The 24,761-nt window shown below is 41.3% G+C and overlaps 1 protein-coding gene across 5 annotated transcripts in view; it reads left to right on the top strand.

Moving 5' to 3' along the window:
• The window catches only part of whrna (whirlin a), a 109,775-nt gene extending 90,332 nt beyond the window's left edge, over positions 1-19,443 (top strand). For 2 of the 5 annotated variants that reach the window (XM_053649488.1, XM_053649489.1), the window contains exons 8-13: positions 193-414; positions 5,758-5,829; positions 8,397-8,865; positions 11,160-11,326; positions 11,837-11,959; positions 16,925-19,443. In XM_053649488.1, the coding sequence (XP_053505463.1) occupies positions 193-414; positions 5,758-5,829; positions 8,397-8,865; positions 11,160-11,326; positions 11,837-11,959; positions 16,925-17,107 (1,236 nt within the window). In that variant the 3' untranslated portion in view covers positions 17,108-19,443. The remainder of the gene's footprint in view (positions 1-192; positions 415-5,757; positions 5,830-8,396; positions 8,866-11,159; positions 11,327-11,836; positions 11,960-16,924) is intronic. The other 3 variants (XR_008388447.1, XM_053649492.1, XM_053649490.1) reach the window with 3 other exon arrangements.
• The last annotated feature ends 5,318 nt before the right edge of the window (positions 19,444-24,761 follow it).

Genomic DNA, 24,761 nt, shown 5'->3' with positions numbered 1-24,761 from the left:
TCGCTCATTGAGGTATAAGAAGGGCTCTGTTGATGGACGTGATCTTCCATGCTGCACAGTCTCAGTTTCAGAGCCAGTGGTTTCAGGTCATATACAGGAGTGAGTGCATTTTAAGAATTGGTCCATCCTTAAATAGGGCAATATGATACACACGTTTCATCATTTTTGTGTGTGTGTGTGTTTTGACTGCAGTTCTCGCTGCTGTCTGAGATGCGCGGGCTGGTCAGTGCACAAGATCTGGAGAATTTTGATGCACTGGTTCTCCGTAGGGAGATTGAAGCTCTGAAGGCTCGACAGGGAGCAGCTGGAGGAGCAGCACTACACACAGACTCCTTCTCAATGGTGTCCTATCCCGACACACTGGCCTCCTCCTCAGGCAGCTACATGACCAGTACCACACTCAGCTCCGCACGGGTATGAGGAGCAGTATGTATGTGTGTGTGTGTGTGTGTGTGTGGGTATAGGTTTGTGTGCATATGTACAGTATATGTATATACTGTGTGTGTGTGTTGGATCCCATGATAAGTATATTGTAATGTGTAAATAAATGATACACATATATGATAGGATATTTGCTAAGAGAGAGGTTTGTCCTCTTTCTTGTAATGATTGTGCGTGTGATTGTGTGCATCTCAGTGTGTCAGCTGGTCAAACTCTGGTGGTAGGTAAAAACTGATTCAGAGTAGTGCAGAGTGTGTGGGTGTAACAGATGGATAAGTGTTGAGTTCCTGCTGAATTTTATAGCCTGGAATACCAAGTCCTCAATTTTAGACACTGTTTAACACCCAGTATTCCCTCTGCATCCAATTAGGAGCGACTGCTGTGGTTGATTGATATGATGGAGGTAGGACACAGATACAGATGTGTTTGCAGTGGCCTGACTTCTTTCTTTCCATATCGAACTCTCTCTCTCACACACACACACATGCTTGTCTTACTATTCTTTTGAGCACCTTAAATTAATATACTTACTAATACTGCTAATTAATGCTATGTCTAAACTTAACCCTAATCTTAACCTCAGTAACCAACTCTTTTAGTGTGTGTGTGCGTGTGTGTGTGTGTGTGTTATATCCATTTTTTCTCATGGGGACCAGGCAGATGTTCCCACAAGGTCAGGATTTTCAAAAATTCAGATCTTTGTGGGGACACTCGGTTCCCAGCAACATATAAACCCACCTCCCACCTCCACATACACACATGTACTGTACACACACTTGGTTTTGTCTTGTGTTTGAATATTATATATAACTCTATTTAATATTTTACATTCACACACACACACACACACACACAATGCACAGTACACACATTTAAGCACTACTCAAGCTGGATTAGTTTTACCAGAGGATGTTCGGTAATTTGATTTGTAAGGGATTTGGCTGATTCATGCATGATAAATATGTGTAATTATCCCAGATTTGTACATCATACACTCTCAGAAATAAAGGCACCAAACTGGACTTGTCTCTGGTGTTGTGCTATCGAGGGTGTATCTTTTCCACCTTTAGTGTATAGATTTCATCCGGTAACGTGAATCTAGAATTCATTTAAAAATAATTTAAAGTACAGTACATAATTGGACCATAAGAACCACTGAAACGGATACAGTGCCCTCCACTAATATTAGGAACAGGAACTTGTTCAACCATGACTTTCTGTTTCACAGGTGTATAAATATGAGGTAACACATAGGCCCAATTCTCTTAGTCATTCATAACAACGGGTAAGACCAAGGAATGTAGCTGTGGTGTGCGGCAAAAGGTTGTCGCGCTTCACAAAATGGGACGTCGCTATAAGAAAATAGCACAAGCATTGAAAATGCCCATTTCCACCATCAGGGCAATAATTAAGAAGTTCCAGTCAACTGGAAATGTTATAAATCGACCTTGAATTGGACGCGTGTCTGTATCGTCTCAACACACTTTGAAGAGGATGGTTCGAGTGGCCAAAAAATCTCCAAGGATCACAGCTGGAGAATTGCAGAAGTTAGTTGCGTCTTGGGGTCAGAAAGTCTTCAAAACTACAATCTGAAGTCACCTACATCACCACAAGTTGTTTGGAAGGGTTTCAAGAAAAAAGCCTCTACTCTCATCCAAAAACAATCTCGAGCGTCTTCAGTTTGTCAGACACTACTGGAACTTCAAATGGGATCGGGTTCTATGGTCAGATGAAACCAAAATAGAGCTTTTTGGCAATAAACACCAGAGGTGGTTTTGGCGCACACCGAGAGGTAGCCATATGGAAAAGTACCTCATGCCCACGGTTAAATATGGTGGTGGATCTTTAATGTGTTGGGGCTGTTTTTCTGCCAGAGGACCTGGACATTTTGTTAGGATACATGGCATCATGGACTCTATCAAATATCAACAGATATTAAATGAAAACCTGACTGCTTCTGCCAGAAAGCTTCAAATGGGCCGTGGTTGGATCTTCCAGCAGGCAACGATCCAAAACACACATCAAAATCAACACAAAAATGGTTTCCTGACCACAAAATCAAGGTCCTGCCATGGCCATCCCAGTCCCCTGCCTTGAAACCCATAGAAAACCTGTGTGGTGAACTGAAGAGGAGAATCCACCAGCGTGGACTTTGAAATTTGAAGTATCTGGAGAGATTCTGTATGGAGGAACGGTCTCAGATCCCTCGCCATGTATTCTCCAACCTCATCAGGCGTTACAGGAGAAGACTCAGAGCAGTTATCTTGGCAAAGGGACGTAGCACAAAGTATTGATTTAAAAGGTGCCAATAAATATACGAACTAATTAACACAGAACAGGTGAACACAATCAGGTAGCACGCCAAGGACAGGACTGGGGTGAAGACATGACTAGAAAAGCACAAAGCGGTGCAAAGAAAAGCACGTGACTTGAACCCAAAACGAAAGAATATGAGAGCAGAGAGGTGCAATTTGTGACACTGAGAGCGTAGCCTGGATGTACATGTCAGCATTATGCAACACTCATGCAAAAACAACACGCCACACAGCCGTATCTATTATCGGTTTCAGCTATTACATTACCATAAGGTCGACACGAACATTGACTGTTATTACTGAAAGCGCTCTGTATTCCATAAAATACAGAAGGTCATTTGGTCCAGGAATTATAACTTTTCAGACTTGTCAGAACAACAGGTGCAGCTGTTGTGTGCTGAATTAAAATCACGGTAATGCCGTGCCTTGCCAAGTAAAACGTATCCAGCTCAAATAGGGCTGTATTTGAATGCTAAGATTATACCGTTATGGAATGGCATGACCCACATGTGTGTGCTTTATAGAGGTGCTCTGTTTCTCTACAGAGCGATACACACCTTATTTCGTTCTTGTATATAGAGATGGGTGACAAATTAAAGGAAAAACCAACATAAAGTATCATGTTTGGTCACCTTGAGCCAGAGCTTCAGTGGTGTTTTGATGATGGTGGTGGCGTTCAGTCAGGACATCGTGGTGTTTAATTTCATCAGGATGGAAATGTTTCGGCATGGGCTTAAGATGATCAGTAAGAAGGACTTACTTACCGGCAGTGATGCTTCTTTTTAATTGGAGACACACCATACCAGAAAAATGAGTCCTACAGCAAAACCGGGCCAGTGGTGTTTTCCATTAGTTTGTCACCCATCTCTATACAGTATATGTGTGTGTGTGCGAAATTTTTTCTTTCAACCTATCTTTACATTCCACGTCTTTTGTGTATGTGCATTTAGCACAGATGAAGAATAAAACTGAAACCTGTTCACTCTAAATAAACACAGATGCAGTATATAACATGTATTTCAAAACTACAACCGTTACACTCTAACAATAAAGTTCTAAGACAGACATGAGAGAAAATCTTACCTATATATATATATATATATAATCCTTGATTACCAGATTAAGTCTACTGAGTTTTGAGTCTGTGTTATTTTCTCAGTACAAGGAAATAGGTTGGGGGGGGGGTCTTCAGGGGGTGGTGTAATGTTCCTTAAAGCAACTCTCTGGTAGGGTTTATTAGGTATGTGCATGTGAGCAAGATTGTCTCCAAATGTCAAAGCGTATACTGTATTTTTGAGCTTGTATCTCTTCTCCTACCCTGGTCTTGTCGGACCGCTCTACAAGCTGCCAGTCTGAAATCTAAACAGCATTAGCAACAGTGAAGCGCAACCTTGGCAGCACACTTCGCTTCCCTCTGGGATTCGCACACGGTGATCAGATTGGCACTGCAGTCAGAGTTCTGCGGCCCTCGAGCCAAAAAACAGAGCACACATCTGTCACGTCCTATACGGCTTTCTGACAAAAAAGAGTTCTAAGGGAAAATTTCCAGCTTTTCGCTCCACTGGAGCTCAACTGGGGATAGTGGAGGACCTGGGCTGACTTAGCGCGCTAGAATTTCACACATAAGATTAAGAGAAGGAGGAGTGAGAGCTTGCAGAAGGAGCTAGAAGGACAGATTGGCTGAATTCATGCATAGAAGGTGCGGATAAGAGACATGTTTGTTCAAGTAAACTTCTAAGCAAAATCACTCGCTGTTCATCCGCAGTCCAGTGCAAAAGTTTGCATACCCTTTATGTGTTATGTTAATAAATTCTGACAGTGTCAGCTTAGGAAATTAGTCTCCTAAACTCCATACATTTTCCCATAAGTTTATCAGCTCTACTACAGGGTTTTTTTCCTCTTTTGTTTTTTTAAGTCCCTCATTCAGTCTGCTGAAATACTTCGGAAATACGGTTTACCAGCAGAAACCCCTGCTATAAAACTCTGTCAGCAGTTAGTGTTAAAGTATCACAACTGGGCATTTGTCTCTGATTTGTGCAAAGACCACATTGGCCTCTCTTACCATTACCGTTTATGAAAGATCTCACATGCCGATCCAAGAAGCAAATAACAAAAACCATCAAAATCACCACAGGATCATTTCTACCTTAAGAGGGTTCCAGTGACACCGGCGTCATCCGTACGTCTGTTTTAATTAAAATGTTCACAAGGAGCATTACCATAAAATCAAGCAAACATTCACCTACTCCAACAAGCAGGTCTTTGAAGCTAAATGCAAATGAATTAGCCATGAGTGCTTCCTATACTTGCACTGAGCAAGCAATTAGAGGTAATTGATGGGGCTTTTGTTTTGCTTGGGGAGAGCTGTAATGAGCAGAACTGCCGGCGTGTACTCAACGGGCTGTGAAGAGCAAATCCCAGAACCTCCCAGCCATTCCAGGCACCTCTTAATCTTAATCAGGATTCCATTTTGGGGGGAAGAGTGAGGGGTTGAATGTATACGAGCGAGTGTGCGTGTTAAACAGGACCTAAAGGCGCTATTGTTTTGTGATGACTCCTCTGAGAGATACATCCATCCATCCATTCGTACTCTATACCGCTTATCCTTCAGGATTGTGGGGAACCTTGAGTCTATCCCAGGGAGCGTCGGGCACAAGGCGGGGTACACCCTGGACAGGGTGCCAATCCATCGCAGGGCACAATCACATACACGTTCACACACATTCATACACTACGGACACTTTGGACATGCCAGTCAGCCTACCATGCATGTCTTTGGACTGGGGGAGGAAACCGGAGGAAACCCCCGCAGCACGGGGAGAACATGCAAACTCCACACACACGGGGAAGCGGCGGGACTCGGACCCCCAACCCTGGAGGTGTGAGGCGAACGTGCTAACCACTAAGCCTCCGTGCGCCCCTGAGAGATACAAACTCAGCTAAATGCAGTTTACATGCTTGTTATTTTCTGACATCTTTATGCTTTCGATCTCGTTCTCAGAACGACAGTGCGGTGGAGACTAATGGAGAAGACGCCCAGGAGAGTAGAAACGCCCTTCCCGACGTCTCTCTGGTGAGCTCTGCGACACGGATTGAGCACTGCCACATACACAGGGCTTGGGTCGAAAAGCTACGATAGCTCATGCCTGTAATAATTACACACGTGACGGCAGATTTGAGGCACGATCGAGAAGCTGGAAAATGTCTTGTCAGTAATTGTGCAGTGCTGTTAGCACCGTGATTCCTTTTCCGGAAGTAAAACGGTCAACGAAAGGAATACTCGAGAGTCTTCTCTACCACGTCTGTAGCATACTATATATGCAAATTTGATGGACAAACATTGTAATTGTAATTGAAATCCTATCTAAGCAAAATCACTTGTAATGAAACCTAAGGGCAGTTGTGGAATTCTGTCAGTAGACTGTACTCTGATGTTACACTCTAAATAATAGAGGTCTTGGGTTGAGACAGGCATGATAAATCTCTTGCCAGAGCTGTTCTTAAATATTTGTCCAACACATGAACAATAACATCAAACGTCATTTTAGTGGCTCAGACATTTTTTTCCATAAAGTTTTGTTTCACAAAGTTTCCATGCGCAGGTAGATAGGAAGTAAGTCACGTCAATGTTCATAAAAGCATTCTAAGGAAATACATATACAGAAATGTTTATACCACAATACTGTTAAATTCTCCGGTCTGATTGGTCATTTTCCAGAATAGCAGCACTGACAGTACTGCCAGCTGTAATACAAATTTAAAAACATGTTGATATACAGTCCCCTCCGAAACTATTGGAACGGCAAGGCCAGTTCATTTCTTTGTGCTATTATTTCCTGGTATTTACATCTGTTCTAACACCAGACCTTAACCCAACTGAGCAGTATTTCACCTCCTGACGAGGAGACTGAATGGAGAAACCTTTATTTAGTAAACCTTTATTTAGTGATGTCAATGAGTCGCAGGCTTGATGCAGTTATTGCAAGCAAGGGATATGCAACCAAATATGACGTGTTATTAACTTTCATTTACTTCCATTTTGGTTACCTAAAACTTGAGTGGTCTGATACAAAATGTGCTAGGTTCTATGTCGTTTAACACATCTAGATGTAAATACTGGGCATTAAAAGTTGAAATTCTAAACTCTCCTCTCATATTCATCTTTTAATCTGAAACCCAAACGTCTTCAGTCTACAGCAAAAAAAAAAACCTGAATTGGCCTTGCTGTTCCGTTAGTTTTGAAGGGGACTGTATAGCAAAGTATAATCATTGATATGGTAAACATTATGTGAAGAGTTATTTATTTAACGTAAAATTTATAGAAGGAGTCTCCAGTGCCAGCGTTTCGTAATCCGCCTGGACTTTGTGCTTTCTAGTTTCTCAGTAACATGAGTCATTTGACTTTTTTTCATCTCATTACCTTAAAGACAGGCTGATGAGGCTGATATAGCTGCTACAGTATAAGTGGTAACAGGAAGTGATCCCACAATAGTAAACTATAAACGGTTAAAAAATATGACGTATTGTTTATTAATCCGTAAAAAAAAATTGTAATCATTGGTATATTGCTGAGGTATAAGAGGAATAAACCATTTCAGGACATGGCGTTATTGGAAAAGAATCATTTTCAGGATGGTAACGCTGCTTGTGACGCTTTGCATCGGGCTTCGTCACACCACCCCGCTGTTGATTGTTTTCCAATAACTGCACGTCCCATCATGTTTTATGCCTTACTTATGTGCACCAAAGTGCAATCAAACCCACTCATGAAATCTCTGAAAAGATTAATTGTACAGATGTAGAGTTCAATTAATAAATAACTTCGACGGATACTAATAAAAGCGACCGATGTAAACATGTATCGACGCCCTTGTAACTGCCCTTAGACTGTTCTTACATTATAAGTGAGTTTTATGTGGGTTTTTTTTTTTCTTTCCAAATTCCAAGGAAATGTCAAAATCTTTGACTATGGTAATTGGACCTCATGTGCAGTAGATCAAGTTTAGCTGAAAACCTCTTGACATATTTGTGTAATGACATGGTGCGTGTGTGGTTGTGTCTTGGCTTCCTGTGTTACGAAGGCCGAGCAAGAAAGACAGGTGCTCTTTTGTCAGCATGGGTTAGGCCTCTAATGAAAACCAATCAACTCGTCACAGCCGTTTCCACGGCAACAGACACCTTCAGGCTGGCATTTGTGCGGTTGGAGTTTTCCAGTGATTTCCGAGGGCCAGGAACACCACTCCGACAGCTCACATTCACCCCTTTGATTAGTTTCTCTCTCCAGCCACTCCATCCATTCAATTTTTCTGCTCATGCCTTTTTGCTTTGTTTTCCTTCATTTTTTTTTTCCTCTTAGTTTCGTTCTATTTCTTGTTTTCCCCCTGGACGAATGAGCAAGCCGATTATTTCGCACAAGAAGTTTGTGCTGGATAATCGAGTGATTCAGTGATTTGTATGTCGTGAAGTAATTCGAGATTGATGCTGTTTGAGTGTGTTTGCCGATTTCAGTGTGTTTGTGTGTCTGTTCTGATAAAAGCTCTGCTACAGTTAAGAATCTCTCATGATGTTTTTTTGTGCAAGACATGTTCTAGACGTTTTATACTTTAATTAAACATCCGATGCCCTGTTCTTCCATCCTAGGATGAGATGGGGTCAACCTCAGAATCCCCACCGTCCTTCAAGCCCCCTCCTCCCCCTCGCGTACAGCGCCGCCCCAGCCGTAAACCCGCCCCCAGCAAACGCCCCCCATCTGACTCCTCTAACTCTGACCTGCACTTCACCACCCCTTCCCACTCGCCTAGCAAAAACTACACGCAATCCAAACACCCTCCCGATGGCCCAAAGAAAGAGCCTCCATTGGCTCAGCTCTCCTTGGTGAGCCAGCACTTGATTGGTCCTTTCCCGCGCGTTCAGTCCCCCAACAGATTGAAACCCCCTCCAGCACCGACAGTCCCAGCTCCTCCAGCTCCTCCTCCACCCTCGAGTCCAGAAAAACCCAAAACTACTCCCTCATCCCCGTCCTCCAACCAGCACTTTGTCATGGTGGAGGTGCACAGGCCCAATGCAGAGCCTGACGTCAACGAGGTCAGACCACTTCCCCAGAGCAGAGGTGAGGAGATGCATTACATCACACAGTTACTGGTCAAATCAGTCTAATAACTGATCTGCAGCTGCTATGCATATTTATAGTTTTGGAGACAAATTTTTTGAGTGAAATAGGACATTTAGGAAAGATGTATGGCTGGACCGGTTTTTATACTTTGTAAAATGTGGCCATTAAAAAAAAAACGAACATGGAATCATCTAGCTCAGCAGTTTGCTCAGTGATAACAGGGGATAGGTCAGGGTAGGAACGGGGATGAAACATGTTATTGCTTCATAGTTTTATTGGTGATATTATTGGTTCGTATTATCTTTACTCTGCATATGCATGGTGAAGTAGTCAAGAAAAAAAATGTCATTGTAAATTGATGGACAAAGCAGTTTCCTTTGAAATGACTGTAACTGATGTACGGTGCCCATTTTTAACATGCGCTTGAGGTTCGTCTTTAACATTTGTCTCTCCATTCGTCTGGTTACAGACAGCACACATTGGCAGTATCATTTTAAATCAGACAGAGCAAAAGAGTAGTAGGTGGTCTTAAAAGTAATATACTGTTTTCCAGCATGGGAAAGTCTTTAGGATGGAGGGATTTGCAGTTACTCAGTAACATGACAAGCTGCAATTTTTGTTTTATTAAATACATGAGAGAGAGAAAAGAGAAAGGCTGGTGGTTATAAACAACCGTTTTGTATCCGCTGTAACGCAAGTCTCGTGATAACAGGAACTAACTTGTTCTGCAGATGTTTTACCACATTGGGCCTCATTTATCAGCCTTTTAGTAAGATTGTGTGTAAATGTTTGTCAGCCAAACCGAATTAAAAGTTTCCTCTCGATTTACAAAAGGGTAAAGTGTTTATCGCTCATTAAGTGCAACGCGTGGCCATGACACAGCTCATTTGCTTGTAGTCATGCCTACAAAACTCCATAAAAGTTCAAGTGCTGGGAGCACGAAATGAAAGACCAGGGTTAAGTGGACCATGGAGTAATGGAAGGAGATGGCCTGGTTCGATGAATCACGTTTTGTTTTACATCATGTGGACGGCCGGGAAGAGATGGCACCAGAATGCACTACGGGAAGAAGGCAAGCTGGCGGAGGAAGTGTGATGCTCTGGGCAGTGTTCTGCTGGGAAATCTTGGGTCCTGGCATTCATGTCAATGTTACTCTGACACGTACCACCTACCTAAACGTTGCTGCAGACCGAGTACATCACTTCATGGCAATGGTATTCCCTAATGGCAGTGGCTTCTTTCAGCAGGATAACGCTCCCTGCCACACTACAAACATTGTTCAGGAACGGATTGAGGAACGTGATAAACAGTTCAAGGTGTTGACTCGGCCTCCGAATTCCCCAGATCTCAATCTGATTGAGCATCTGTTGGATGCGCTGGACAAACAAGTCCGATCCACGGAGGCCGCACCTCGCAACTTAACTTACAGGACTTGAAGTATCTGCTGCAAATGTCTTGGTGCCAGATACCACAGCACACCTTCAGAGCTCTTGTAAAGTTCATGTCTCAACAGGTCAGAGCTGTTTTGGCAGCAGAAGGCGGACCTACACAATATTAGGCAGGTGCTTTTAATGTTACGGCGGATTATTGTATACAAAAGTGCAGAAATTCCTGCAAATTATATGATTTGAAGTCAATCGAGTCAAGGTTTACTTTAATTAATCTTCTAAATAGGGAAATTTACACACACTCAGGAGCACGAGTAGGCTACGAATGTTTTATTTTTTTCCCAGATTTTCATGAATATCTTGTATAAACGCTCATATGAGTGTTAATTATTGTCGATTATTTTTTTTCATAACAGCATGTAATGGTTTATTCCTTGCTTAGCACCTTCTTAGCAGTGTACTTACATTGACGTGCAAAGCATCGCATAAACGCTCCTGTAAATGATTCAGACTGCTGGTTTAAATAAAAATATATACGTATTAAATACAGCCCTGTCCTCTACAAAAAAAAAAAATCTATAAATAATTAAACACAGCACAAACTTTTCTGTCTCGGAATCAGCCTAGAACATATTATTAAAGCACTTATGTAATAAGAACAAACTCCATATCACCATAGCAACAGCGGTCGATGTTGATGTGTTGACATGTTGATTATTATGATGATAAATGTATGTTTCTCCCAGCTACGGCCCTGGCGTTGACTCCCTGCTCTACTGCATGTCGCATCCGCTTTATAGAGATCTTGCATTTCGGTGACAAAATAAGAGGACGTATCATAAACAAATGAATCCTTCTACTTTGTAGTACAAAATGACTGACGTGTACGTGTCTGCGCCGCAGGATCCACCCTGTCTCAACTCTCCGACAGCGGACAGACGCTGAGCGAGGACAGCGGGGTGGACATCGCAGAGTCGGGACGCCTGAGCAAGGAGAGCAGTCCACGTCCTGCCCGAACTCGGCCAATGAGAGAGAGTGCGGGGGGAGGGGAGGGGAGCGCCGTGAAACCGGTGAGACCGAGAGAAACAGAGAGAGAGAGTGTGAGAAAACTCACATCTGAGAGAAAAAAAAAAAAAGTCTAAAAGAGAAAATAGCTGGATGCGTGAGCTGCAGCATTGCGTAAGGATGCGCGTGTGTCTGAGCTGTGATTTAAAATATGAGTTGAAATATCATGCTTTATATTTGTTTCTCATTCACTTCCTTTTGTTTTCATTTCATCTGCCATTAAAAAAAACAAAACAAACAGCGATCTCATTGCACTGAAAGCAAGCTCCGCTTTATGTGTATACACAGAGAATACTGCTTTACAGAGGCTGTGGTAGAAGTACAGGTTGTCTCCTTTTGAAATGATCGTGAATGGGATTTGTTTTTTTTATGTTCGGTTGTCAAGTCTCAGAAGGCAAAGCCCGTCATGAAAGCCGAACGCGTATGCGTTTGTGTCTCTGTCTTGCAGAACTTTCCCAATTCATACTATTCTCATGTTTCTGTTTCTCTCTGTGTAACGGCCGTGACTCTGACAGCCCGGACTGCTGGAGCCCATGTCAACTCTGGTGCGAGTGCCGAAGAGCGCCAGCACTCTGGGTATCGCTATTGAAGGAGGAGCCAACACACGCCAGCCCCTGCCCCGCATCGTCACCATACAAGTGTGTAAAAGATCATTTTAAATTCCCGTGCACGAAGTATTGCATATGTACACTGTAAATACTGCTACTCTTATTCATTAATCTCATCACGTGCATTATGAAGCTACAGTATATATCCAAAATATTTTATAGATTGTAGAGAGATAATATGTAATGTATTGTAAGCAAGCTAATTAAAAAAATAATAATAGTCTAAAGTTATCTAACGCTACAGTGCCCTCCACTAATATTGGCACCCTTGGTACATGTGAGCAAAGAAGGCTATGAAAACTTGTGTTTATTGTTTAATCTTTTGTTTAAATAAATCTGCCGTCATGGATGTCAAACTATTGTAAACAAAACACTGGTTTATCCAAAAAAAAAAAATCTTTTTGTTAAATATAGGTGTGCAACAATTATTGGCACCCTTTTAGTCATTACTCTGTGCTACCAAGATAACAGCTCTGAGTCTTCTCCTATAACGCCTGATGAGGTTGGAGAATACATGGCAAGGGATCTGAGAGCGTTCCTCCATACAGAATCTCTCCAGATCCTTCAGATTTTGAGGTTCACGCTGGTGGACTCTCCTCTTCAGTTCACCCCACAGGTTTTCTATGGGGTTCAAGTCAGGGCACTGGGATGGCCATGGCAGGACCTTGATTTTGTGGTCAGGAAACCATTTGTGTGTTGATTTTGATGTGTGTTTTGGATCGTTGCCTGCTGGAAGATCCAACCACGGCCCATTTGAAGCTTTCTGGCAGAAGCAGTCAGGTTTTCATTTAATATCTGTTGATATTTGATACAGTCCATGATGCCATGTATCCTAACAAAATGTCCAGGTCCTCTGGCAGAAAAACAGCCCCAACACATTAAAGATCCACCAACATATTTAACCGTGGGCATGAGGTACTTTTCCATATGGCTACCTCTCGGTGTGCGCCAAAACCACCTCTGGTGTTTATTGCCAAAAAGCTCTATTTTGGTTTCATCTGACCATAGAACCCGATCCAATTTGAAGTTCAGTAGTGTCTGGCAAACTGAAGACACTTGAGTTTGTTTTTGGATGAGAGTAGAGGCTTTTATCAGATATTAGCAGATGTAATCAGTCATCTCTGTTTCTTATTTTACACTCTCAAAAGCGTGAAAGCATTCTTGTTTCTATTCCTTTAGCAATGTCCTGGATTGTCCTTCCGTAAATCGTAAATAAACTTTCTCCTTACAAAACTCTTGACCAAAGCAATTTGTCTACGATTGAACAGAACATTTTTGATGATGTTTAGGGCTTATTTATGCAGATATACAGACATTTCTAAAGGGTTCACAAACTTTCAAGCACCACTGTACCTGAATTGCCTTGCAGCTGGTACTGTTGTAAAAGCCATTAAATTCATTTAACCTTCTGGCCACACAGAATGGATAATTGAACAGAGCTCTGGTGTAATTACAAATAATAGCTAATAAAAAAGGATGCTCAAGAAACTGTTTACTCTTGTAAACACTTTCATCTCATTAGCAGTCTGTAACCTCCTCGAGTCATTTGTCTTGTTTTTCAAACAGTGGGCAAAAAACTCCACTTTTCTGGGAAGGCTTTCTAATAGATTTTGGAGCATGGCTGTGAGATTTGTGTTCATTCACAACAACGTTAGTGAGGTCAGGCACTGATGTTGGGTGAGAAGGCCTGGCACGTACAGTAGTCAGCATTCCAATTCATCCTAAAGGTGTTCAGTGAAGTCGTTGCCAATCGAGTTCTTCCACTCCAATCTTGGCAAGCCATGTCTTCATGGACCTCGCTTTGTGTACAGGGGCATTGTCATACTGGAACATGTTCGGGCCCCTTAGTTCCAGCATACACAGACGTTCTGGACAATTCTGCTGGCGAAGATTGGGAAAGAGTTTGGGGAAGACCCTCATATGGGTGTGATGGTCAGGTGTCCACAAACTTTATAGCCCATCCATTTTCTGTACTGCTTATCCTACATCTGTGTGTGTGTATATATATATATATATATATATATATCACAGGGAGCCTGGAGCCTATCCCGGGCGAACTCAGGGCACAAGGTTGGGGACACCCTGGATGGTGTGCCAACCCCATGCATGTCTTTGGACTGGGGAAGGAAACCGGAGTACCCGGAGAAAAGCAGGGAGGCGGGAATCAAACCCCCAACCCAGTAGGCGCAAGGCAAACGCGCTAACCACTATACCACCATGCCCCCCACAAACTTTATAGCGTTAGTTAAAAACATTGACGGTTTTACATATGAGAAATGGATCCTGTGAGAAACTTGTATCAGAATTTCAGTGCTAGTGTTATCTATTTTAGTTACAATAGCTTTCTTCCTCCAACTCAAGACACATAAAAGTACATTTCAGGATTCAATGTTCATTTGCAGTCAGTTCTTCTTTGAATTTCCAGCCTAGCGTAGCAGCAGATTATGGCATTTTAAAAAGCTCCTATGCCTCCTAAACACCTAAAGAATTTGAAAGGCGGAATTTAGAAGTTCAATTATGAGCTGCCTGCCGTCAGTCACATAATGGCCTAATGAGAAGGCCTAATGAGAATGGCAAGGGCAGCTTGACTCGGTGAAATAGAGACAAAAGAACCACATGGGGTATGGTCAGACAATGAAGCTCCACTTATACTTCCATTCATGAGGCACTTGCAGTTCTGAAAAGTCGCTTTCCCAAGCATCTGAGCCGGCCTTGCACCTCCACTGTGACTGGCCAGTAGTATGTCTTACAATAAAAAGATAACAAATTTAAGCTTTTTTTTGTTTTTGTTTTCCTTTATCTTCAATTAAGTTGTGCTTGTAAAAAAAAAAAAAAAAAAAAAAAATTCCTAATGCCTCAACAAGCTGGAGCCACTTCATATTTCCAACGTCAGTAGCGTTCAGAGTCTATGAAAAGATTTTTAAAGACATGTCACTTATAAAAAAAAAAAAAAAGATTTCACGGTTATGTCTACACTCTACAGACATTTTTCTCTTTAATTGAGCGTAAAGCAGCTCTGTTCTGCCTGTAAACGAACATGTTAATTAGCTGCAACATAACAAAATGCTAACAGCTTTACAAGTCTACAGTATGATTAATAAATGAGAAATAATACAGAGGCTTGGAAGAGTTTTGTTCAGTTTATTGAGTTAGTTTACTTTGATCAATAAGCTGGCAGTCAGAGTCACGAGCTTTAATAGACCTGTTGCCTTTGACAACAGATTTAACGATATGCTGCTTGGCTGTTAGTTGCTAGATGGATTGCTGCCTTCTGTGCTAATGATTCATGATTAGCAAAAAAATATGCTGGGTATAACCAGTGTCATAAAATTGGCAGTATGGCTCTGTCTTTAACCTTGGATAAACACAGTATTTTGACACACTGTGGTATACTGTAAACAAAGCCATCACAATAGTTCATACATAGTTTCACGCTAGCTTTTTGTCGTGTTTTGTTTTCTTCACTTTATTAGATGAACCGAACAAACAGCTCACCGAGGACTTCATAAGCTGCTGTTAAGAATAGATTTTAATTAAAGTGTACTTTGGCAGAGATATGGTGTGGTGATGTATTATGACACATTGCAGTCATTTCCGTTGGTATTACTGCAGAGGATTCAATATCGCATACGCACTCGCTGGCCACTTTATTAGGACGACACCACTAAGACTGGGTAGGACCCGCTTTGCTCTCAGAATAGCCTCGAATCTTCATGGTGTGGATTCCACAAGGTGTTGGAAACACACCTTTGAGATCCTGGTCCATGTCGACAGGATTGCATCACATAACTGCTGCAGATTTGGCAGCTGAACACGCGTTCTGCGAATCTTCCGTCCTGTCACCTCCGAAAGGTGCTCTATTGAATTCAGATACGGTGACTTGTCGAGGCCATTGAATTACATTGAACTCGTTGTCATGTTCACGCAGCCGATTTGAGATGACTTGTGCTTTGTGACATCATGCTGGATGTGGCACTTTTAATATGTGTAAATTGTGGCCTTAAAGGGAAAACATGGTCAGCAACAATACTCAGATACTTCAAAAGATGCTTGATTGGTATTAAGAGGCCAGTGTGTGCTATGAAAACATTCCAAACACCATTACACCACCAAGACTAGCCTGAAATTTTGACACAACGCAGTTCGGATCCATGAAATCCTGCACCAAATTCTGACCCTACCTAAATTCTGCATGTTGCAGCAGAAGTCGAGATTCATTTGACCAGGCGGCTTCTTCGGCGCTAGAGTTTCATTGAGTCTGTTCCCAGTGTAGCTTCAGATTCCTGTTCTTGGCTGAATAGATATAAAATTCTAACAGGTTCACAAACTTTCAAACACCGCTGTATATCATAAATCCATATTGACTACAAGCATGATTATATAAGTCTAACTGCGCTTACTGGGTGAGAGGTGGTGTGTCTGGAGCGATGATATTGTGCAAGCATATGGAGATCAGCAGCAGGGCTTCGTTCTGTGAGGTGATTGCATGTATCATGAGCTGGAGAGAAAGCTGGAGCTGTCAGAGCCTAATGTGCAATAAAAAAGTTCTCATTATGGCTGGCTTGGCTACAAATGAATACATTGAATAAAAGGCTCAATGGAGAGACGGGCAGACGGAAAGAGCTTTTAATGAAGCGAGGGAGGCGGAAAGAGAGGGCGAGATGCTCGAGAGGAGGTTACAGATAGCCAGGCAGCCAGGAGTAGATTTTAATTCCTTGGCTATGGGCGGTTCATCAGCATTGGAAATGGGGCGATCCAAAAACAGCAGCTGCGGAGAAGATAGAGCTGGAGGCTTTGTGTTTCTTTTTTACCATTTCTGTTATGTCCCAAGTCACAAGGTTTCATCAGGCGGTTTCATCTGGCTGTACTGATTTCCATTTTTAATCCTCAAACCTCCTTTTCTATCGCCGCTCGTCTTCCCGTATGCCTGCACATTTTCATGCTAATCATCGATAGCTTTTGTGTTCATGTAAAACAATTCTCTCTCCCTTTCAGAGAGGAGGCTCGGCTCATAACTGCGGGAAGCTGAAGGTGGGCCAGGTGATTCTGGAGGTGAATGGGATCTCTCTGAGAGGACGAGAGCATCGAGAAGCAGCCTGCCTCATCGCTGAGGCCTTCAAGACCAAAGAGAAGGACTACATTGACTTCCTCATTACAGAATTCAATGTGGCGTTGTAAGATCTCTCAGGCCTTAAAGAGGACGACAACTTAAACTCTTTTTGGCATGAAGCCATCACTAGTCCCCAGCAGGCTGATCTTCTCTTATCAGATATTGTCTGAAGGCAGACACATTCTCAGTGTAGATACTGTATAGCGCCACCTGGTGAACCCCAGTGTTATCATTTTGAACATGGCAAACTGGTACAAGGCACTGTCAGTCTGGTCACGACCATATCTTTGGATGATACTTGTATTTACTTGGGTTTTTTTTTTTTTTTTTTTTTACACAGGTCCCTCCTTAGTCATAAAGCAAATTGTATTCAGTGTCTGTCAACTTTCAGCTCATTCCCCAATGTCGGAATTTGCTTCATTAACCATTATATTACCTTCAGCTCTCAGATTTCTAGAAGTTTATAAAAGAATACAGCCCTTGTCATTATTTTTGGGATCATAATGCAAACCTAAAATACTGGCATTATATATGTTCTGAGTATTCAGGACTATCTGCACAGGCATTCATTTGAATAAATGTATTCTGAAGACATGTGGTTAGACATCCATTCAAATGAGCTCCTTTTATTTCCTTCAAAAGCCATACTGCTCAGGACAGAGAGATTTTCACAATCAAATGCAATTAGATTTCACTAAAAGGCTTCACATATGATATTTAGTAGTAAGCGTGACTGGCAGGACGGCAGAACTTACAACAAATGTGTTTCCTGTCGTCTTGTACGGTTCTGCGGATGTGTGTGAACCTCCAGGACAGGGTGTTTATGTATCAGCTAATCCGTCATCTCTATGATGGCAGTAAATTCGATGAATCTAACATTGCACTAGATTTGCTTTTGCCGTTCTATTGAATGTTAATTATTCGCATAAGGAAAGGTCAACTGTCAGATACACGTTTAGAAGCCACGACTTGAGTTGTCTGTTGTTATACTTCCATGCCTAGAATCTTTATTTGCTTGCTATATGTTTAACCGCAAGGTGACTTGTGTGTTAGTCTTTTTTTTTTTTTTTTTTAATGCAGTTATATGAGACAGGGACACAAGTGCATAAAAGCAGTGTGTCCGTTATTTAGGGCAAGTCCATTGCAGTGGTCAGAACAACAAACCAGGATAAAACAAACAAAGTCGAAACCAGAAAGGCTTGGACTTAGTGAGACAGAAAGCCATGATAAGACTCCGCTTTGAGATAACGGAACAGGCTGGTAGAAATAGACAAACTATTTAAAGACTAAACACAGAACAGGTGCACACATTAGGTAACAAAACAATGCCAGACAGGGCTGGAGAGAGGACCAAAACAAAGGCGCACGGCTATGTAAACAAAAAGCACATGGAGTGCGCGCGAAACAAGAGACGAGAGTAGTGCATGTCACATACCGAGAGGGAAGAGTGACAGAAATGATCATCTTTGTACGTTAATACATCTGCGTAGTCGTCGTACGGTGAACCGAATCGCTCCTTGGTTGATGTGCGTAGTGCAGCAAGTACAGGTTACGGCGTCGAAGTGTCTTTCTATTATAAAGCGAATTAAGTGTAATGTTTTTATACCAGAATGTTTTGGTTCCCTGGTGGACTAGTGGTTAGAATGCGGCGCCACGGCCCGGGTTTGATTCCCAGTCACTGGAAGGTTGCGCGAGCCAGTGCACTCTCAGTTCCAGTCCCAAGCCTGGAATATGGGGAGGGTCGCGTCAGGAAAGGCATCCGGTGTAAAACTTGTGCCAGGATAAAAAAATGCACACGGCTGATGCATACGCTGTGGTGACCCCGAACGGGGCCAGCCAAAAGAGGGAGCGAAGAAAATCGTAAGTAGGGATTCTTTTTTGGTCCACCGGGCCGACGGATGAGAAACTAATAGCCCAGACATAAAATCTGCTTGCAGGGGGCCTGGACTAGTAATTTGTTCCCTTGTGTGTTTTGAGTGAAGTAGCCTATTTATATTGATAAATAGTGTACATTTACACCATGCCTTAAGAAATCCGACAGGAATTTTTATGCTTTACTCGATCTTACAGCTAAATACTGTTTTAGTCATGCGGCTACTTAAAGAGAGGTCATAGGACGAAACCATGGGCTCAGAAATCCCACGAAAATAAACTGGGTCAAAACAGGAAGCAAGTAGCTCATGCCTAACCAAATTATTAATATGCCAGTGTTCTACCACTAATATACACTTGTAGAATACAGAATAGAGCGCTCACATTCCTACACAAATAACTAGTCAAAGCTCTTGACGAAAGGGGACAGAACACCTGCTCATCTGCTCCCGGCAGTTTCCTGTATGAAAAGATTCTCTCATAATCACACCTTTATTGCTCGTCAGCATGGCTCATTTCTTTGTTTATGCTGGGTTTATGTTGTTGTTGTTGTTGTTGTTGAATGTGTTATGTAGTAATTATTCTTAAGCTATGACAGTTAAGCACTGGGGACAGAATGTACTGTTCATACTGTTGCTGTGAGAGAGAAGTGACAGAGACAGAGCGAGAACAGAAAACCCAGCCCCGAAGCTTTTTACCTTGGATCCGTTGCTTACAGGATTTTTCTCCTGAGAACTGGTGATCCAGGGGAAAACGAAGAGGTGCTTTATCTAATGATGATAGCAGAATCTGGAACAAGACACGGTAATCAGGCGGAGGAGAGAAGGGGAGATGTGCAGTCAGTGTAACTAATGAAAAGTTGTAGAGTGTGAAAAGTGAGAGGGAGACGTGCAGGGCTGAGTCTTGATGTGTCACTCAGGTTACATAAGCACGGAAGAGTGGGAGAGAGTTAGAGAGAGGGATTCTAGTCTGTTCTGTGTGTGTGTGTGTGTGTGTGTGTGTGAGAGAAAGATAAAAATACATAATGCATAATAGAGCGCGAGAATTATAATTCCTGTGTGCGTGTGATAGAGAAAGGGTTGGCATGAAAGAGAATTGTGATCTCTCGCGTTGTGAAGGCGTTATGTGTGTGTGTGTGTGTGTGCGTGTGTGTGTGTGTGTGCATGTGCATCTGCACACTGGCTGCAGTAGCACACCTCTCAGATGTGATGCCATCTGCAGATCCACTTTACATCCCCAGTTTAAATACACTCCAAGTGCGCTAATGAACGGTTTATTACACTTTAACAGATGTAATGTTATATCTGTATAGATGGACTGAATTATTTACACCCAGTAACACCCTGAAATCAGTTTCTTTATGTTTCATTGTCAACAATTTCATATCGCTACATAGACACCAAGGACCAGATCTGCTAATATGAAAAATCTATCAACTAATAACTAAATGACTCGGCGAATAAATTAAATTATTTTTTTTTCTTTAAAAAAAAAAACATAGAAATCACAAATGTATGTGTATATTATTACTTTTCATTTAATTTATTTATGTGTTATTTATATTTACTTAATTCCCTGTGTATTTTCTCGTTGAATTCTTTATTTGTTTTATATCGTATATATTTTTCCTGTGTTTGCTTCTTCGTTTGTTTATTTTCATTCGTTCATTCGTCTTCGGAAACCGCGAGTCGGAATTTTACCCCTGATGGGACGCCAGTCAGTGTTTATTTATTTCTCTAGTTGTATGGAATTAAGTTTATTATTATTATATTATTATTATTATTATTATATTATTCCATATGTCCATTTATTTACCGTTTTTTTTCTTGTTTGTTTGTTTTCTGTAAACTGTTTGCGTATTCATTTTTTTCCTGTATATTTGTTTGATTGTTTGCTTACTGCCATATAATAATAATAATAATAATAATAATGTTTTTCCACAGGTAGATACAGGAATCAAAACGCACGATCTAAAAAGTGGTTAAAATTTTACTATTTAAGTACTTAAAAATCACTATTTAAGTATTAAATATTGGTATTTAAATATTATTATGGGTCATTATTTTTGTCCCATTTAGGCTACTTGCTGTGGTGATTGATGAGTATGTTAAATGCAACGTTTATTATATAATATATTTATTTTATGTCGATCTTACTCATATAGCATAGTGGTAAAGGTGGGCTTGATTAACATACGTTGGTGCGGGATGTCTCGTACAGAGCATTTTTCAGGATGGGACCAGGGGCCAAGTTGAGTGTTCATGGAAGAGGTGGGTTTTTAGTCATTTGGTCGTTTTTTTGAAGATAGTGACGGATTCTGCTGTCCGGATTGAAGTTGGAAGTTCATTTCATCACTGACGGACAGTCGTTTTGAAGGTTCTGGAAAGGGACCTCCTTCTAGGCACTACCAGACATCGGTCGTTAACTGATCGCAGATTGCGTGAAGGAACATAAACCTCAAGGAGAGTGTCGATGTAGGGGGGGTACTGTTCCAGACAAGGTATTGTACGTGAGCATAAAGTCCTTGAATTTGATGAGGGCGACTACAGGAAGCCAGTGGAGGGACATGACAAGGTGTGTGACGTGGGTACTTTTTGGCTGGTTGAAAACAAAGTCACAACAGTCCAGAAATGCAATACCCATAAATGAATTTATTCAGAAATCTAATAACCACAAACAGCTCAGAAATGCAGTTTAGTAACAAACACAAGACTTCGCGATGCGTGACAGAATCTCTAGGTATTTTATATTATCCATAAATGAGGAAGTGATTGATCTCAGGTGTGCTAGGTGAACTGCAGCTGTATTGGAATTCAGGCAGTAGGGACCTCTAGTGGTGCGGAGTGGTATTGTCAGGCGACCCCATGACTAGCCGTTTCCGTATGTTCATTTTGCTGCAAATTGGGAGAAACTTAGTAACGATGCAGATTATCGTTTTCATCCCAGAGACTCAGATCTCTGTCTATCGTTGGTGTAGCTGCACGTCCTGACACTGACCACATCATCCACAAGGAGAACGAATTTTCAATTTAATTGAAAAGCCTCTCATTATAATAATAACAAATAAATGAAAGATATGAAGCGTTAAACTCTCAGGCTTGTATTCCTCACGCTTGTATTTCCACCTACACACTTTTCCATTAGTATTTACTGAATAATGTGCTGAATAAGGGTTAATAAATACACTGAATAATGATTCATTTATGAAGGTGAATAGAGATTCAGTCATTAAACAAGCAAATACTTAATCGTGAGAGGAATAAATGCATCAGAAAGTACAAGAAAATACCGAAATATTGATTTGTATACTTTGTACAGTATATTTTATATCATATTATTTGCATATCTATTATTCATTTGTGAATATTCTTTTTAATTCATTAATTTATTGAGTCATTTCTTCCTTTCTTTTTCATTTTGGTTCTGATCTGGTTATTTACATACTACGTATGTTGAAGCGAAGCGGGGGGGGGACAAAAAAAAAAACTGTTTCCATGAGTTCACATCGATATTCACTTGATAATTATCCGGCTCTTTTAAATTCATTGCTGATTAAAGTGAAATAAGCAGGGCTTTGACTAGCCTTCGCTCTAATCCTATTCCTGAATCTTCCTGTATCCTCCTGAACACAGTGCTACGTAGTTTTCAAACACTAGCGTTACAGAGCAAAGCCTTTCTTCTCCATGAGCACGGTCCAAGTGTGTGCAAACAGTCCAGCTGTGTGCACTGCACATCTGGAGGCTCCACTTTTGGCTTTGTACAGAGCCGGAGAGATGTAGGATGAAAGAATAATAATCCTGACCTGTACACACTCATACACTCGCATTTGATCCCAGTCCTGCTTGCTCTTTGTTCTCATACTGATGCAGTCTGAGAGCTCATCCTACAAGTTATATGCTCTTTACACACCAAGGAGGTGTTTGTAGGATTTGAAGAGTACTGGGGATGCTGGAGGTATCCTAACCCAGTTGAGTAACTACACAAACTGTACTGTAGTACAATATTTAAAATCAGACTTCGGTTATGTTTTATTTTTCTTGACAGTTGTACTGTCAATTATTATTTTTTATTTTTTTTCTGTTTCTATATCCATCCTCTTTGGTCTAGTTGCTTAGCGTATTGATTTTTGCACTCGGTGTTTCATACCTTAAGGGGGAACATTTCATTTAGCACACTGGGGTTATTTTGGAGCTGTAGAGAACCATTGGTTAACATTAATATTATAGCTAGCAATGCTATGTATATTAAACTGAATTAGTAAAAAAAAAAAAAATGTGCATCAAATATCAATATACAGTACACCTCTAAAGCTGACCTGAGTTATAGTTGGAGTTATAGACCTGAGTTATCTTAATCAAATCAGTTGCTGTAAGCAGTATTGAATAGCTAATTAGATAGGTTTAAGCATCAGCCATGAGACTCGATCAGATATTTATGTGTTGTTAGTCTTAACTTAGAAATGACTGAATGTCAAGTATTCTTATTGCTACCTTTCCTTCTGTTTTTGCAAATTGTTTGCTCTATTTGTTTATTATTTACTTGGCTGATATATGCCACATTATGCGTTCATGTAAACCGTTACACCATGGGTTAGAGGTGTGCATGGAACTTTTTTGTTTGTTTGTTTGGTTGGTTGGTTTTTGTTGTTGTTGTTTTTTATTTCACTCCCAAAGTAATTCTGACAATCCTGCCCACTTCCTCAGAATGTCTGACCAATCCTACCCACTTTCTCAGAAACGTTCACCAATCCCAACCCGCCTCAAAGGAGTTCTGACCAATCCTACCCACTTTCTCAGAAACGTTCACCAATCCCAACCCGCCTCAAAGGAGTTCTGACCAATCCTACCCACTTTCTCAGAAACGTTCACCAATCCCAACCCACTCCTAAAGGAATTCTGACCAATCCGACCCTCTTCCTCAGAAACATTGACCAATCCCAACCTGCACCTAAAGGAATTCTGACCACTCCTGACCCACTTCCACAGAATGTCTGACCAATCCTGCCCTGTTGCCACAGAAATTCTGAAATTCCAATCCTACCGCTTCTGCAGAATGTCTGATCAATCCTTCCATTTTCCTCAGGAAGTTTGACCAATCCCAACCCACTCCTGAAAGGAATTCTGACCAATCCTACCCACTTCCTCAGAACATCTGACCAATCCTAACCCACATTCAGAGGAATTCTGACCAATCCCACTTCTGCAGAACGTCTAACCAATCCTGCCCGGCCCCACAGTTATCATTTTCTTTGCTCTTCCCGAAACATTTTCTAAAAGATTTAGTTGGTTCTTTTTTCCAAAAAATATAAATGACTCATATGAACCATCTTCCTTGATAACTCGGGATAAAATCACTGAAAATGAATGAAGGAACGTGCTAAATACGACACTCATTGCAGCACCCAATACACTGCCATGTTCATCAACATGGCCTTTCTTTGTTCCGTAAGTTTCATCTCTGACTGCCCGATGCACTTCCCTCTACCGTACATGAAAAGCCAGTATGGCAAAACCCACATGATAGTGACTGACATGAATCCTATAACATTATGACTACGTCTGAAAAAATATATAATTCAGCACTTTAGATAATTATCAAACCTTGTGTGACTTGTTTAAAATGTAGTAAAGCTTTTCGATGTTTATGCATTAGTGCCTTCTTTTAGCCATCATTGTTATTCTTGAGTAATTACATAATTGGCTGAGTTTACAGCAATCCGATATTGGTGACAGCAGATCTAAAGTACTAAATATATATTTGTTTCATATCACTGTTTGATTTAAACCTGTACCTGAACACATACTTCCTTTGCATTTATACCCTACTTATTCATTATGGCAGATCAACAAT

Source organism: Ictalurus furcatus, chromosome 18 (assembly GCF_023375685.1).
Source record: "Ictalurus furcatus strain D&B chromosome 18, Billie_1.0, whole genome shotgun sequence".
NCBI classification, from domain to species: Eukaryota; Metazoa; Chordata; class Actinopteri; order Siluriformes; family Ictaluridae; genus Ictalurus; species Ictalurus furcatus.
Note: the sequence above shows the minus strand (reverse complement) of the source record. Positions and strands in the feature narration are given on the sequence as shown.